The sequence below is a fragment of the Mizuhopecten yessoensis genome, unplaced genomic scaffold (assembly GCF_002113885.1).
Source record: "Mizuhopecten yessoensis strain PY_sf001 unplaced genomic scaffold, ASM211388v2 scaffold11059, whole genome shotgun sequence".
Lineage (NCBI taxonomy): Eukaryota > Metazoa > Mollusca > Bivalvia > Pectinida > Pectinidae > Mizuhopecten > Mizuhopecten yessoensis.
The window spans coordinates 1,695,194-1,710,683 of record NW_018408858.1 but is presented as its reverse complement, the minus strand read 5'-3'; the positions used below and the strand labels follow the sequence as shown (position 1 = coordinate 1,710,683).

General features: G+C 37.5%; 2 protein-coding genes across 2 annotated transcripts in view; both read right to left on the bottom strand.

Moving 5' to 3' along the window:
- Positions 1–4,704, bottom strand: part of LOC110465154 — a 17,743-nt gene extending 13,039 nt beyond the window's left edge. Inside the window, exons 1-5 of the mRNA XM_021520775.1 lie at positions 4,337–4,704; positions 3,901–4,013; positions 2,356–2,511; positions 1,816–1,972; positions 215–1,142 (exon numbers count right to left, since the gene is read on the bottom strand). Of these exons, the coding sequence (XP_021376450.1) occupies positions 215–1,142; positions 1,816–1,972; positions 2,356–2,511; positions 3,901–4,013; positions 4,337–4,588 (1,606 nt within the window). The 5' untranslated portion in view covers positions 4,589–4,704. The remainder of the gene's footprint in view (positions 1–214; positions 1,143–1,815; positions 1,973–2,355; positions 2,512–3,900; positions 4,014–4,336) is intronic.
- The window catches only part of LOC110465158 (serine-rich adhesin for platelets-like), a 26,433-nt gene continuing 15,603 nt past the window's right edge, over positions 4,661–15,490 (bottom strand). The window contains exons 12-15 of the mRNA XM_021520779.1: positions 13,325–14,918; positions 11,892–12,031; positions 6,715–8,983; positions 4,661–6,293 (exon numbers count right to left, since the gene is read on the bottom strand). Of these exons, the coding sequence (XP_021376454.1) occupies positions 4,661–6,293; positions 6,715–8,983; positions 11,892–12,031; positions 13,325–14,918 (5,636 nt within the window). The remainder of the gene's footprint in view (positions 6,294–6,714; positions 8,984–11,891; positions 12,032–13,324; positions 14,919–15,490) is intronic.

Below are 15,490 nucleotides of genomic sequence, written 5' to 3'. Positions count from 1 at the left end.
TAAAATTTAAACTCTGGAAAGTTTAACATCTATTAAATGCCGTTCTTATGATTATGTTTCTTATCTTGTGTGTTCTTTCACAAAGTTTTAACTTGAGACTTGAATGTTACCTGTGAGATTCTTTCAGTCTGTAATTTGTATTATATCATCATAGGAATATCTCTCCGTTAAAATATTATTTAAAACTGGCGATACATACACTCACAATACTAACCGGATATCCTTTTATTTGGAGAGCCTGCTCTATTGCTTTCTGGAGGAGCTGTTGGTCCATTGTTGTCACCCTTGTTGTCCTTGTCTGATGCTAATTTCTCTGAACAACCAGATTCATCCGAGACATTCACTTTCACGGTGAACGGTTCTGATTTCTTTTCCTTTTTTCCCTTAAGCTGTTGAATGTAGTTTCTCAAATCGCCCCCTTCCTTTTCAGCGCTGTCAGCTGTGAGTTTGTGTGCGGTAATGGGTCGGAACATGTTAGGGTTTATACAGTCATCAGACCTCACCGTAGCCGGAGACAATGATGATTCCTTCTCAGAGCTACTGTCTAGTCTTTTTATCAAGATTTTCTTCTTCAGTGTTTCACTACCATCTGTTGGTGTGTTTTCCCTACTACTCTTCCCTTCTCCTGTTACACAGTAACATTCTGATGGTGAATATTCTCTGCTTCCTTGTCTCCGCAGAGCTGTACCTGTAGTCAAGTCAGATGGGGTACTTTCCCTGCTGCTTCTCTGTGAAGATTTTCCACTCTTGACATCGGTAGGGGTGTTCTTGCTCCTACATTGTGAGAACATTTCCTCTTGAAGTTGTTCAGAATGCCTCGTTTCCCCAAGTCCGGTGTTGTGTCGACTCCTGCTCTGTCGCCAATCTCTCCTACGATTTGGACTACACGCCTGACTGATCCTCCTCTTCCTGTTAGTATTTGAAGAACTGATGCCATTTCCTGACAAAGCAGTGTCCTTGTTTGACTCCTGATAACTATCCTTACTAGACCCTTTGGAGGCAGTGTCCTTGTCTTCTGGAGACTTCTCCTTCACCTGTGCCGGAGATGTCAATTTGGATATACGTAAGAGTCTTGTATGTATGTTCGCCTTGTCACCCTCCGCTTCCTTCTCTTTGTCACCACCAGGTTTGACCTTGGAAGCCTACAACAAACCAACCAGCATTAACATTTGGTTTGGTTTGGTTTATTTGTGTTTTACATCCTATTAACAGCTATCGTCATTTAAGGACGTGCCAGGTTTGGTGGTGGAGGAAAACCGGAGTTCCGGAGAAAAACCACTGAACAACGGCCAGTACCTGGCGACTGCCCCTTGTAGGTCTCAAACCCGCGACCCAGTGGTGGAGGGCTAGTGGTAGCAGAATGTCAGACACCTTAACCATTTGGCCACCGCAGCCCCCAGCATTAACATCTTGTTAAACCCTTTCAATGACATTATCCAATGTCTTACTACTTGAATATTTTTCAGCTAGGCATTGGATGAGTTGAATGATCATTAAGTCAGGTAAGATGCAAATAATTGTTTCAAGTCACCAGGACAAAAGTTCTTAAAATTCTATATAACACACAAGGTACGACACATATATTTGTATAAACCATAGGAAGACAAAAATTCTTAAAACTCTGTATGAAGTAAAACACAAAACCCCCCCAAAAAGACAAAAATTCTGCAAAAAGCCAAGCAAGATACAAATTGTTTTATAAAGTCACCAAGTTAAATTTTAAAAATTCTGTATAAAGCAAGGTACGACACGAGTGGACATTGATATGTATAAATCCTGGATTATGTAGAATGGAAAAAGATATAAAGTACATACCTGTGTGGCACCAGGACTGTAGCTACTCTGCTCAGCAGTGTAATCCTCCTGGTCCTCCTTCTTGCTGGTCTGCATGGTTTCAATGATGTCCGCCTTCCTCTTCCTCTCCTCAAAGTCAGGTATGGCCTCAGCAGTAAACTCATCCGAGTCATCAGGACTACAACCAACAATTGGAAAGTCTTCTTTAATTTAAGGATTTCAACACCAAGTAAGGACACAAAGTAAGGCATGAATGACCCCTTTGTCCTATTGTTGGCTTTTAAATAACAAGTGACCTTGGGATCCTGAAATACGAACTCATGTAAGATATTTTTATACTTGACCTTTGTATAAATTTTGATCAAAACCTGTTTAGAAATCTAATTGGTTGGGTCGTTACAATGAATCGGATCAGGACGCGACAGGACAGAAGAGTCATTACAATGGAATCTTGAAGAGACAGGACAGGACAGGTAGGCAGTGTTAACACTATGTGCCCCACATTCAATAAAATGGTGGGGGTATATTATAATAATAAGATTCCAAGTTTTACACTCTTACCTATCAGGAAGACAATCAGGAACTGAGGATCGCCTGAATTTATAGTTGCGGAATCGGCAAGGAGCGCGACCCCTGGATTTCTGTGACTTTGGGACATCCCCATTCTTTTCTCTAAATGTAGCTGTGGTTAAGTCTCTCATCAAATCTTGTAGATTTCTGAAACAAATACAGGATATATAACATCGAAAATCTAAGGAAAACTATCAATTGTAAGATAAAGGTTGGCATGTGGTAGAACTATCAATAAGTTTTTTATTCAGTTTTTCAATACTTCTACTTTCAATGGAGCGAATGATCCCCTATTTATGAGAGGAAAAAGAAAACTGTATAAGTGGGATACATAGGTTTACCGTCACTGTTAAAGAAGTATCTTACACTAAATCATCATATAAAGCAAATCTGGAATCATCAAAACAACTGTCAGAATATTTTGTTAAGGCCAACACTACTTCAAGTCCTTAGATTCAAGATTAAACTAATTAAAATTAGACTCGCACTTTTGCTCCACTATCAATCACGTGCACTCCAATACCTACCTTTGGCAAACCTTACTCTTTTGTTCACTCTAAAAATATGCTTGTGTATATATTTTCTAGAAATTTCACTATATTAAACTTTGCAATTGCATTGTCTTTGTAGTGTTTTACCAAAAATTCAGTTAAGAGTCTTGATCATTATGTAGGTCAGTGCTCTCCCCAGGCTGTTTTAGCAGCATGACACCATGCTCCTATAATTTCTTGCCATGCTCCTATCCTAGATCTTCTCTGCTATATATTCATAGTAAGTCTAAAGTTACCATGCTGCTTTGAATTTACATAGAGTGCTGCTTTAATAGAAATATTGAAATACCATGCTTCTTTCAAAACATTCTAGGGAAAACACTGTAGGTATAAGGAATATAGAAATGATACCCTCCGGTGCAGAATTTGGTATCAGAGCCTCGACAAAGCATCCATTCTGACCCAAATTTGACACATTTGGATAGAATATCCGTACCCCTCATACCTACATATTATAGACTCTATTACCATATAGTATTGTATAATAAACAGTGGTTACATTTAAAGTGTGCTTTTTTTTTGGTTATTTCAATAGCCTCAACACAGCCCTTTAATTTGGACTGCTTTAAACTATTTCCTACCTGAAAACTGTGTAATTAAGGGAACGGTAGTTAACTGAATATACAGAAACACTGTACATTGGGTACAGGTACAACAGCACTGATCGTGTCCACCACAACTTCACAACACCACAAAACAGTATTTTATATCCATTACCAGGTAGTTTCATTGATGATTATCTTTGAACTTTCAGAAGATGAAGACAGTAGGAAACCCTCAAATCAATCTCATGAATATGATGGTATCACTTGCATAATTCATTTAAGCATTCTCAAATAAAAATGTCTGTTAAGCTCAGAAGGACCCCTATAAATCATATGTTGTACATGTTTATACTATAAGTCTATCGTCTGCTGGATCACCGAACTACTCAGTAGTAAAGCGGGCGTAAAACCACTCAATCAATCATACTAGAAGTCATTACCTGTAGGGAATGTCAAATGACCAAGAGTCGCGGCGAGGTCTCCTAGTGTAGGGGTGAGACTGGACTTTCCTTTCCTTTCGGGATGTCTGGTTGTCTGATCTCATGGCACCAACCTGCACACATTATTGTATCATTTCTAGTATATATTTATTATCATATTTATTATTCAAATTCATTTTTAACCAAATATACACAAAAAGTACAAATATTTCAGACACCTCTAAACAAAAATTTGTTTTGTTCTTTGACATTTTATTGAGTTGGCAGTGAAGGAAAAGATGACATCACGGGATCATTCTGATGGTGTTGGCACAAATGGTTTCTGTGTAACTTTTAAACGAAAATATGTTTCCTTTCTAAAGTCATCTTCTGCTCATAAAAGTCTAAGTCTATGCAGAATTGTATACAAGTTTTAGAAAAAAGACCATAAACAAACCTGGCTACTTTTGTCCGATTCCGGTACCAAGGTCTTACTCAAAGCTTCAGCTTTGTTCCGATCGGGTAACCGGATTGGTGAAAAAGCTATTGATCCTTCACTTGCAGTTTCTGCTGCCTTGGTAGTATTTTCCGATGTTTTAGTAGATAAGACTGATGATGACTCAATTCCTGATGATCTGGCACATGGGACTGGTGATGATGCAGTTTCCGATGTTTTGGTAGAAGACAGCGATGACGATGCAGTTTCCATTGTTTTGGTAGAAGACAGTGATGATGATTCAGTTTCCGATGTTTTGGTAGAAGTCAGTGATGATGATTCAGTTTACGATGTTTTGGTAGAAGACAGTGATGACGATTCAGTTTCCGATGTTTTGGTAGAAGTCAGTGATGATGATGCATTTTCCGATGTTTTGGTAGAAAGGAGCGATGATGAGGCAGTTTCCGATGTTTTGGTAGAAGACAGCGAAGACGATGCAGTTTCCATTGTTTTGGTAGAAGACAGTGATGATGTTTCAGTTTCCGATGTTTTGGTAGAAGACATCGATGACGATGCAGTTTCCAATGTTTTGGTAGAAGACAGTGATGATGATTCAGTTTCCGATGTTTTGGTAGAAGACAGCGATGACGATGCAGTTTCCAATGTTTTGGTAGAAGACAGTGATGATGATTCAGTTTCCGATGTTTTGGTAGAAGACAGTGATGATGATTCAGTTTCCGATGTTTTGGTAGAAGACAGTGATGATGATGCATTTTCCGATGTTTTGGTAGAAAGGAGCGATGATGATGCAGTTTCCGATGTTTTGGTAGAAGACAGTGATGATGATGCATTTTCCAATGTTTTGGTAGAAGACAGTGATGATGATGCATTTTCCGATGTTTTGGTAGAAGACAGCGATGATGATGCAGGTTCTGACAGATTTGTAGATGAGACGGGTGATGATGATGCAGGTTCTGACAGATTTGTAGATGAGACGGGTGATGATACAGTTTCTGGTGGTGTAGTAGCTGACATTTTTGATATATTTGCAAATTTTGCAGATGACTTTTCTTTAACACACTTTTCATTTTTATGATTTTCACTACTGCTAGCAATGTCTGTCAATAATTTTTCAACTCTGGTAGAATCAGATGCTTCCTTTGATTCAGAGTTATCTGTTTCAGATGAGGATTTCTCAGACATGGCACAATTTGTTTTACTTTTCCTAAGAATTTTGTCAGAAGAATCACTTTTAACTGTGGATGATGAATCCTTCTTTGGTGCATAAGTAACTGTACGAGTAGTTGTTGAGGAATCCGACAGGTCACTAGAATATCCAGAGGAGGCTGCGGTGGACTGGGGTGGTACAATGTCTGCACCACGGTTTGATGATGAAGAAACAGCACTAACAGCCCTTGTCCTGTCCATGAATGATTTACCAGCCAAAGATCCTTTCTTAGGGACAAAGGCTGAATCTGGAACATATTTCATGCTTGCGGGTAAAGATGATGTGCTTGGTGAAGCTGGTTTTGATTCACTACTAGCCAACTTTTCTGTAGAACTTGCACTGTGGTTGTTTTTCGCAAAACACTTCTTTTCTGATTTTGTAGATTTTGTAGATGATGTTAGGCTGTCAGTATTCCTGTTACTTCCCCAACTTTCGTAAGACACAAAATCGCTTAAATGATCCGAGGGTTCAAGGTCAATATCAGGGTCATGCTTCCTGGTGAAATCTGTTACACTCGGGGAGAGATGCTTCCTAGCAAACTCCACCAAGCTCGGTGAGAGATTTCTTGTGAGCTCTGCAATACTTGGGGAGTGAGAGCTTTTTTTGCTCTTGGTAGAATCTTTCTTCTGTCCATTTAATTCCTCCACTTGGCGCTGGTCCGGGCTTTCAAACGACTTCTTATGTACCACCCTGTTAATGGTGGTCATGAGGAGTGTTTCACTGGGTGTCAGTCGACTAAACTGTCCATGGCTGTATGATAAAGACAGGAAAACATTAAAAATGCAATTCATACTAATGTCAAAGTTTTATTTTAAACACAAACAATGTATGTTTAAACATGTTGCAACGTTTCAAGACCAAGTCATACCATGACAAAGGGACCAAGTTGGTCTTGAAATGTTACGACATGTTTAATACGTACATTGATTGTGTATAAAGTAAAACTTTGATATTTTAAAACTGATGAATCTTATTTAAGGTATGTAATTGATACTGTAATCATTTTTATTAATATATAGATGTTAACATGAGTTCAAGAGACTACATGCATAGAAGTGGATTTTCTTTATATTTTGGTCAGGGGAGAAGTACTATATATGTATATACTTCCTTTGCCATCAGTCAAATATATATATTTCATTCAAACAACACCTAATTTTTAAACACTTACCCATGCAGTGACTGTCTGATGGTCTGATCCAAGGTCGCAAGGTCGACACGAGCATCCCCACCGAGATCGTTAGGAATGGTGATCCTCAACTTCAGCTCCCAACCTGCTCGCTCAACTTTTCTTGTGCTATTCACCACTAGCTCTCCATCGTCAGAATCAACATCCTGTACAGATTCACCTGAACTTGGGGTGGCAGGTTTGCTATCTTTAGCAGAGGAGGAAGCAGAAGAAGCATTTTCCAGAGGTTTAACAGGATTAAACACAGAGGATCTGTCCTCAGCTGAATGAATTTTTCTTTCTTCAAACATTTGGGAATCCACATTCATAGTGTTCAATTTAGGATTCTCCTGTGCTGCAGTTTCTGTCTTGAAAGGTTCTAGTCCTGCTGTGTTCGTAGGTCCTGTTTGATTTATGTTGGGAGAGGTTTGGTCAGGAAAGGGGAGATCACCCAGTCCAGGAATTACTGTTTTCGGTATATCTGACCTTTCTCTTTTTGCAGGTTGTATTGCTTCTTCTCTTGCATATCCAGCTGTGTTAGACAATTTAAGTGGATCATACACAATTTTTGAAGTTTGAGAATTGTCATACAAGTCTTTCAGAGGGAGATCACCCAATCCAGGAATAACAATTTCTGGAGTGATTGATCTGTCTCTTTTGGTAGAGTGAGGTGTTTTCTTGCCAGAAAACTCAGCAGTTTCTTCAAGTTTTAATGGATTATAAACAACATTTGAACTTCTGCAATCTTGATCAACCTCTGACAAGGGGAGATCACCCAGTCCAGGAATAACAATTTCTGGTGTGATTGACTTCTCTTGTGCAAAAGACTGTGTTCTTGAATCTTTAACAGCTAACTCACCAGTTTCTTCAAGTCTAAGAATCTTTGAATGACCAGATTCATTGTCTTTGTCAATCAAAGGGAGATCATCCAATGCAGGGGATACGCGTTCCGTTGAGGATGATCGTTCTCGCTTAGCAGATTGTCTTTTGATCCGTGGAGCTTCTGCAGTATTTTCTTTGGAATAAACATGGCATATCCTATTGGAGCTCCCCGGTATCATGAAACCAAGGTTTACTGATGGCAGATCATCAAACTTCAGAACTTCAGTTGACCTTTCAGTATTACTGGATTTGGAATTATCTCTGTCATACTTTTTCTGAAGTCTTTTCTCAATATCCTCATCGGTCTTCCCTTTAAAGCCAGCAAATGATTTGGCCGAGTCATTTGATCTTTCTGTGTCAGAGCTGAAACCTGGACTCTTACTCTGATTCTTGTCAGTCCAACTCTGAGGACTGCTTCGTAGTTTGGCAGCAGCAGACTTTCTAATGGATTTCATAATACTGTCCAGAGGGCTTTCTACCTTGTCCCTTTTTCGGAGATGTTTTCGCCTTTTTTCTGGTGCAGTGTTAGAATCCCTCTCCGCGGAGGAACCTCTGGAGGAACAGCAAGAAGAACTATATGAAGTCTTTTGAGAACTTTGGTCAAGGAAACGAAGTTCTGGTACAGGATTTAACATGACATTCTGTTCTAACATTGGTCTATTACATGAAGTATCTTTCGGTTCTTCCATCAAACTCTGATTATGCTTATGTCCACCTGCAGATTTGTTTTCATCTTTTGATTCAGTTTCTTGTAAAATAACGTTGCTTGAAGTATTATCTTCTGAACAAATTTCTATTGATGTTCTGGATTTTGCATGTTCAGTTGCTTTTGGAGGTTTAGATCCTTCAGCCATACTTGCTGGCAATGTTCTGATATCTTTGTCTGCATCATCTACATGCTTGATATCTTTGTCTGCATCATCTACATGCTTGATATTTTTGTCTGTATCATTTACATGCTTGACTGATGGGTGTACCGCACCATCCTTTGAAGTTTTCTCTACCTTGGATGGTAGTGGAGCGACAACCAACATTGCCTTGGCATCATGGATGGGTTCAGGAGTGCCAGGTGGTGGGACATTCACATCAGATGATTGAAGGGCAGGACATATTTTGACATCAGATGATTTTAGGGCAGGCGATTTTCTGACAACAACTGATTGTAGGGCAGGTGAGATGTTGACATCGGCTGATGATCGCAGATCAGATGAGGTGTTGATATCAGCTGATGGTTTTATAGTGATGAAGTTGGAAGCAGCTTGTGGCGTTAAAGTAGAAGTAGAAGCAGTGTCTGTTTTTGAAGATGTTTGTCCTCTTTTAGGTATCTTTGGCAACTTGGGAATCCTTCCCAACTTGGACATGTCCGAGCTATATAACCCAGGCAGGACATCTGCAAAATAATCATACAACTTAGTTTGAAACTTTATTTCATAAACAGCAAATGACCTGTTTTCAAATATTATATCTTGGACAAAACAGGTTGAGCCTTTTTTCCTGAATTCAAATTATTTCTAGGGTTCGATATGAGTAAAGCCTGTATTACAGTAAATAACACACATACTGAAATATTGCAAAGCAGTGAACGATTTCAAAATCTTAGTCTTCCAAAAGAATTTGGCACTATTTCAATGCATTTACAGGGTTAATCGAAAGGCAGCTGTCTATTTTTATTTTTAGTTCTGCAATACTCACGACACATGTCTGCTGATCTAGAACTGAGCATTATCAGCAAGATCAGTGCACTTTTCATGGTTATTTTGCAATAGTATCATATGCTGGCATGAAATATTGTAATATTATTTCACCTCGTTATAATCTTTACCATTCACCATTTCATTTGAGGGAAACTGTACTTTCTTCCAAGATAACATTTCAAAATATCTTCATGCAGTAAATTTGAGCTTGAGCCAGTTAAATATAATGTATAACATTCCCTGTAATAATTTGCATTTAGGTCTTCAACTCTACTCCATCAATATCCCTTTATTTCTAAGTACAGTGTATCATTAATTTCATTCATGATCCATTAGAGCTATTCCAGTCGTGATCCATTAGGGCAATTCCAGTTATCAATGTAAGGGTCAGGAAGACTTTTCTGAGATACCATTACAACCATCCATAATACTTTTTTCCCTAAAGGTGGGTTGGATGAGGTAGTGTCACTCAGTATACATACAAATGTTAATACTATTTGAGGACCCCACATAAAAAAGAGCAATTATCAGTTGTAAGTAACCCTGTATCTGTTACATTAATATCTAGAAGTCCTTTAAGCCTTCAAGTACAGTCGAACCTCGTTATCTCGAAGTCAACGGGGTCGTAGGAAAACTTCAAGTTATCTGAGTGTTCGAGTTAAGCGGGCTCATATATTTGGTATGAAATGTACTGTTTGGACATAGAACTAGCAGTCGTTGATTTGTACTAATAGCGAATGTTTATAATCAATTGATGGATGATATACGTAATCAATAGGACACATACATGTTTGTTATTTTATAATAAACACGCTTACAAAAACAGGGCAATTTTTTTTCCAAAAAAACGTAACGTTACTTTCGTTTAATGCGATGAAAACGGTTGGACCATATTGCGAATTCGTTATGAAATATGGACAGGCCTAGTAATTAAATGTGGATTTGGCTAGTCTTTGCAAAGTCTTTCTAAGTCTAAAATATTTGCAATTTCGTCAAGTTTTACCTCTGAAGTGTTACTTTTAACATAGAAATATCCTGCTGTCTCCGACCTCGTACTTTACGATGCGGAAATGAAAGTGCGCAAGTCTGAAACAAATCACTGTAATGGAGTGTACGCATAGTTGATTCTTTAAATGAAAACACACACAAACAGATTATATTGTACATGTAACACATTGATTCATAAAGGCCAAATGTGACACCTGACACCTCAACTTGATGTAATCAACAGCAATTATCGTATTGTTCTTAAAATCTCACGATTAACTTTCAAAGCCAAACTGGCTCCTGTAAAAACACGAACCCGTGAAGCTGTCCTATGTTGTGATTTTAACTGTGGAACTCTTCTATGCATGACCACGCTTTGTGATCAATTTTCCGGTTTGGACTGTCGTCAGTTTGGGTGTACAAATCATTAAATGAAATTGCAGTAAGTACAGAATACCGTTGATCAACATTGACAAAGTTTGTTTTTTATTATGAAGAACATGGTTTTGACAGTCGGCACACTTTACAGTCTTAAGCTTTATAGTAAATTATTTTTATAGATTTCATGCTAGCACGGAACGGCGAAATGCCGTAGCTTTCCAATCTATTTGTATCAAAGAATAAATAATTGACAAAATGAAATTCGAACCCTATTTCAGTAGACGATGTTTTGATGTTGGATTTACGCTATTGAAACCAATATCTTACTTCGAGGTATCCAAGTTTTTCGAGTTTTCAGGGTTCGAATTATTAGAGTTTTATTTACTAAGATAAAGAAGAGATTTGGTCGTGACCGGAGATATACCTCGAGATAAACAGGGTCTTCGAGTTATAAGAGTTTGAGATAACGAGGTTCGACTGTAATTACTTCCCCGGACATCACGCAGTTTACCCATATAAGAAATGGTGAAATTCATCCGTATTGTAATATCTTGCCACTGATATTAACAGTTTATGTTACCAATTAACGGGTAAAGAAACTCATTATAGATCACATGCATCTTTAATAACTTGATAGAGAAATACACTTAAAGTGACAAAGCCCGATAATCTGAAAACAAATTGTTAGTAAACAAGTAAAAGTGAAACACTGAACATTTTAAAACAAGTGATGCATATAGTTATTAGTAAAAAAACATGAATGAGTAAAACAAATGATTAATACAAACATCAGGGTTCGATACTAACACTAGTCTGCTAGACCTGGACTAGTAGATTTCAGCAAGGACTAGTGAATCACCTTACCTAACTGGTCCTTTGGACTTGTGAAAAAGAATATTGCTTTTTAGATTTTAGAAAACTGCTTAAAATAAGATACATTACATAATAATTGTCAAAATTTTCCTAAAATTTATTTTAAGGCAGTAGTTAATAAGTCCCCTACAGTCGATTACTTTTGATGTTTCGTGCTGTAGGTCGCAGTGTTTCCTAATCGGAAAATCTTAAGACTAGTTACATTGAGGTAGGACTAGTAAATAATCTATTCAACTAGTCCTGTGAACTACCAAGCAAAACAAGTTAGTGCACGTGTCTAACCCTGAAAACATGTGTGAGTATGAACTAGGATATGAATTGGGATGACCAGGAACAAGCAACTGAGTGATTTTCATGTGTCACCTTCTATTGAACACTTTTCACGATTGGTTCCGACCCCTGATTTTATCTTTCGCTTTTCTTTGACCGCATTTGTTCTTTTAGCAGATGATGACAACGATGACGAAGATGATGATGAAGATGATTTTCCACACTTAAGACCTCTGCATGAGTGATGATTATATAAGCACACATTTGGGTACAGATGGTTAGGATACACAAATATATATATAAGTATTAAACTGAGTAGACATGATACAGGTATAAATACATAATACAACAAAGGTCAAAAAACTTTGATCATATGACATCTGTTTCTATATTTTTTTTCTTTATAGATATAAACCACTAAATATTGTTTAAAGCTGTTTTAAACCAGACCATGACCAGGAAAATTTAACTTCTATATTTAGTGTTCAATAACATGGAATAATGACAAGTAAATTCACAGAGGACGTTTTCACTCCCTACTACACATGTACTTATCATTGAATTAAATATGTCTTAGGAAATAACTTCAGACAACTTGGTCTATAAGTAAACTATTCCAATATACCTACTGGCTTTCCAGGTGAACGTCTATGGATCTACCGTTTAGTTGGAACACTGGTATTATATCTATTCTTCTGTGTTTTTTTCCATGGCATTGTCATGCCATTATAGATAAATCAGTGTTTTCTCCAGGTTTAAAAAAAGTGGAAGTGGGGGGAATATACAAATGTAGGCAGAGCTTCAAAATTTAGATGAGGACATGTAAATGTACACAATCCCTCATTCTGGAAAAAACTCTTTAGGAGTATCCCAAGCACTGTTTCCAAAGTAACGTTAGTCCGTGTCATATGATAAAAGCATTTTTACACACAAGCACATCAATTAATAGTAAGTATCAAATTCAATAAATAGGTTTCTAAACATTTTCTTCAGGTTGGTAAGCATTGATTATGAGAAGGTTCTTGCAATTGCTACACATGCTTCACTGGTAATTTGTCTGATGGAGGTGACAGAGTACATTATTCATACTGTACTAATCATTGATTCGTCATATTGGTTGTGTAACAAGAATCTTTTCATAATCATTAAATAGGTGCTTAATGGTATATGTTGAAAGGCTGGTTGTATTAACATGTTATAGAAATGTAGTTATATCAAACTAGGAACTGTACGTAAAAGGTATGTCCCTGCTTTGATGGAAATAGAGCTACTTAAACACAGTCTAACCAAAGAAAATGAGCCAAATACAAAGTCTATCTAAAGACAGTGAGGTGAACGTGGAAAAGACGGGACAAAAGACGGGACAAAGTAACCTATATATATCTTTATGAATAGGATACAGCCAATCAAGCTCATTACATATTGCCACTACATTGTGACAATTTTCCATTCAAAAAAGCTTTTACCGCATACACAATCACAGTATATAATGTTAGTGAATAATAAGAAAGGTGTTTAAAATATACCTTTTGCTTCCCTTGTTGACACTCAGAGGATCTTTCTGCAGTAAAGATTTTTGTCCCTTGATCTTGAAGGACAGCTTCTTTTCATTGGTCTGTTGTTTCTCGTCGATCTTGGGAACAGGTTTTTTCGATGCGTCTGAATTCACGTTGACATCGCACCACAAACTGGATTTTTTCCCAGAGCTAATTGCAGGGTCTAGTTTTGCCTTCTTTGGGGCACTGTTCACTTGCTCATCACAAACTTTAACACTATTCCCTACTTCACTAGAACTGTAAGCGCGAGCCCGGACTTTGCTGGAGGATGACTTGCTTACCCTTGATGGAGGTTCTGGATGGAGTGTCTTAGTTTGCGATTTGCTAGCCATCACTGGTAATGATATGTCCATTTTCATTGCTATCACAGGGGAACTTTTGATACTTGTTGAAATTTTATGTTTTGGCAATGTCTTTTGATCCACCTTTTGCTTTTTCTTTGAACAAGACTCTTCATACTTTTCTGAAAATGTTTTCAGTCTATCCGGTTTTGTATCGGCCTGCTCCGGGTTTTTTGAAGGCTTAGGAGCAGAAGATTTTGCGACAGACTTTTTGCCGTCGGTAATACCACGGCTGCTTTGTGAACTGGTGCTGGATGTTCTTGATCTACTTTTAATAGATTTTTGTTCTTTTGTTTCCTCCAAGATCTTTTCATAACTGGCAGCCTTAGATGAACAGGCTTCCTCCCGTGGTTTTGCACATTTTTTGTCAGAAGTTTTTGATTTTGAGATGTGCTTCTGGTTACTGTTTGCTAGGTTATACTCACTTTCATTTCCAGATATTGGCTTTTTAGACAGGATAGGTTTTTGTTCTTGCTCTTTACAGCCACTTTGCCTAGTCGACTCACTTTTAGAATGACTATTTCGCTCTTTTTCCTTACAGATAAGTTGTCGTGTTGACTCACTTTGAGAATGACTACGCTCTCTTGGTTTTTTGGAATCAAGCTTTTCAAGCTTAGAACTTATGGTTTTGTCCCTACATGTCTTTGAGACTTTTTTCTCCCGATCATTTTTATGTGGCAACGGTTTCACTGATAAAGTTGATTGCTTCTGCTTGCACCCTGCTATAACCTTTCCTTTCTGTTGCAGATTTTTGTCACACGAGACACTATTTAGCAACTGTCGCATTGCTTCCGCTTCCTGCTTCTGCAAGTCTTTTATTTTTCCTGTCTTTTTTACAGTTGCCTTTTCCAAACTTTTGTTCAGAAGTTCTTTCATATGCATAACTTCTTCAATGCAGGATTCCTCCTGTAATGGTTTTGAAGGGCTTCCCTTGGCACTGTTTTCTGTGTCCATGGAGTCGTCCGTCGGTACACAGAATCTTTTAACAATACGATTCATCTCCGTGTCCGACATCTCGGACTCACTGTCTGAACTCATACTAAAGAGACCATTTGATTGATTTGTCAGTGTTCGAGACTTAGTCAAATTTCGATGCGCTATTGATTCTAGCAGTTTTGCTTGCTTTGTGAATTCTGACTTGATCTGATCGCACAATAGGAGGCTGGTTTTGGGTGGATAACTAGAAAAGTGCCGTGGTGATTCAAATCGTGTTCCTTCCGATTCTGAAGAAATTGAGACAACAACAAAAAGTTATCAACATGTATTAAGTGGTGTAACAGTTGATATGTCAGCTCCTTTCAAATAAAACTTGCTAGAAAAGGAAAAGCAAAATAACAATTTTATCAATACAATTTGAGCACATGTTTTTGTTTCTGCTTTAAGTGAGATGAGAATTCTAAAAGATTACACTAACAATTGATACCAATCTGCATAAAAATGTTTAGTAACTTATCGTTTTTTACTACTTATTGGCAAATTTTGTTTCAAAAGTTAACTTAAAATAATTTAAATTTACACAAAGAATAATATAATTTATTCCCACAGGTCAAATGTGCCATCATAAATGTTCATGGAAAATTTATATAGTCATTTCAACGATTGATGACTTCAAGTAGAACATACCAGTTTGTGTTGTTTCAAAAAAGTTTGATGTACAAATTTCTAAAAATTCAAATTTGTAAGTAATTCATCTAGGCTTGTTCAACTTGCAATCTGATATCACATTCTGATATCACCAAGTTCGTAACTCAAAGATTATTACAAATTCAAAAACCTGTATGCATTTTTCTTGGCA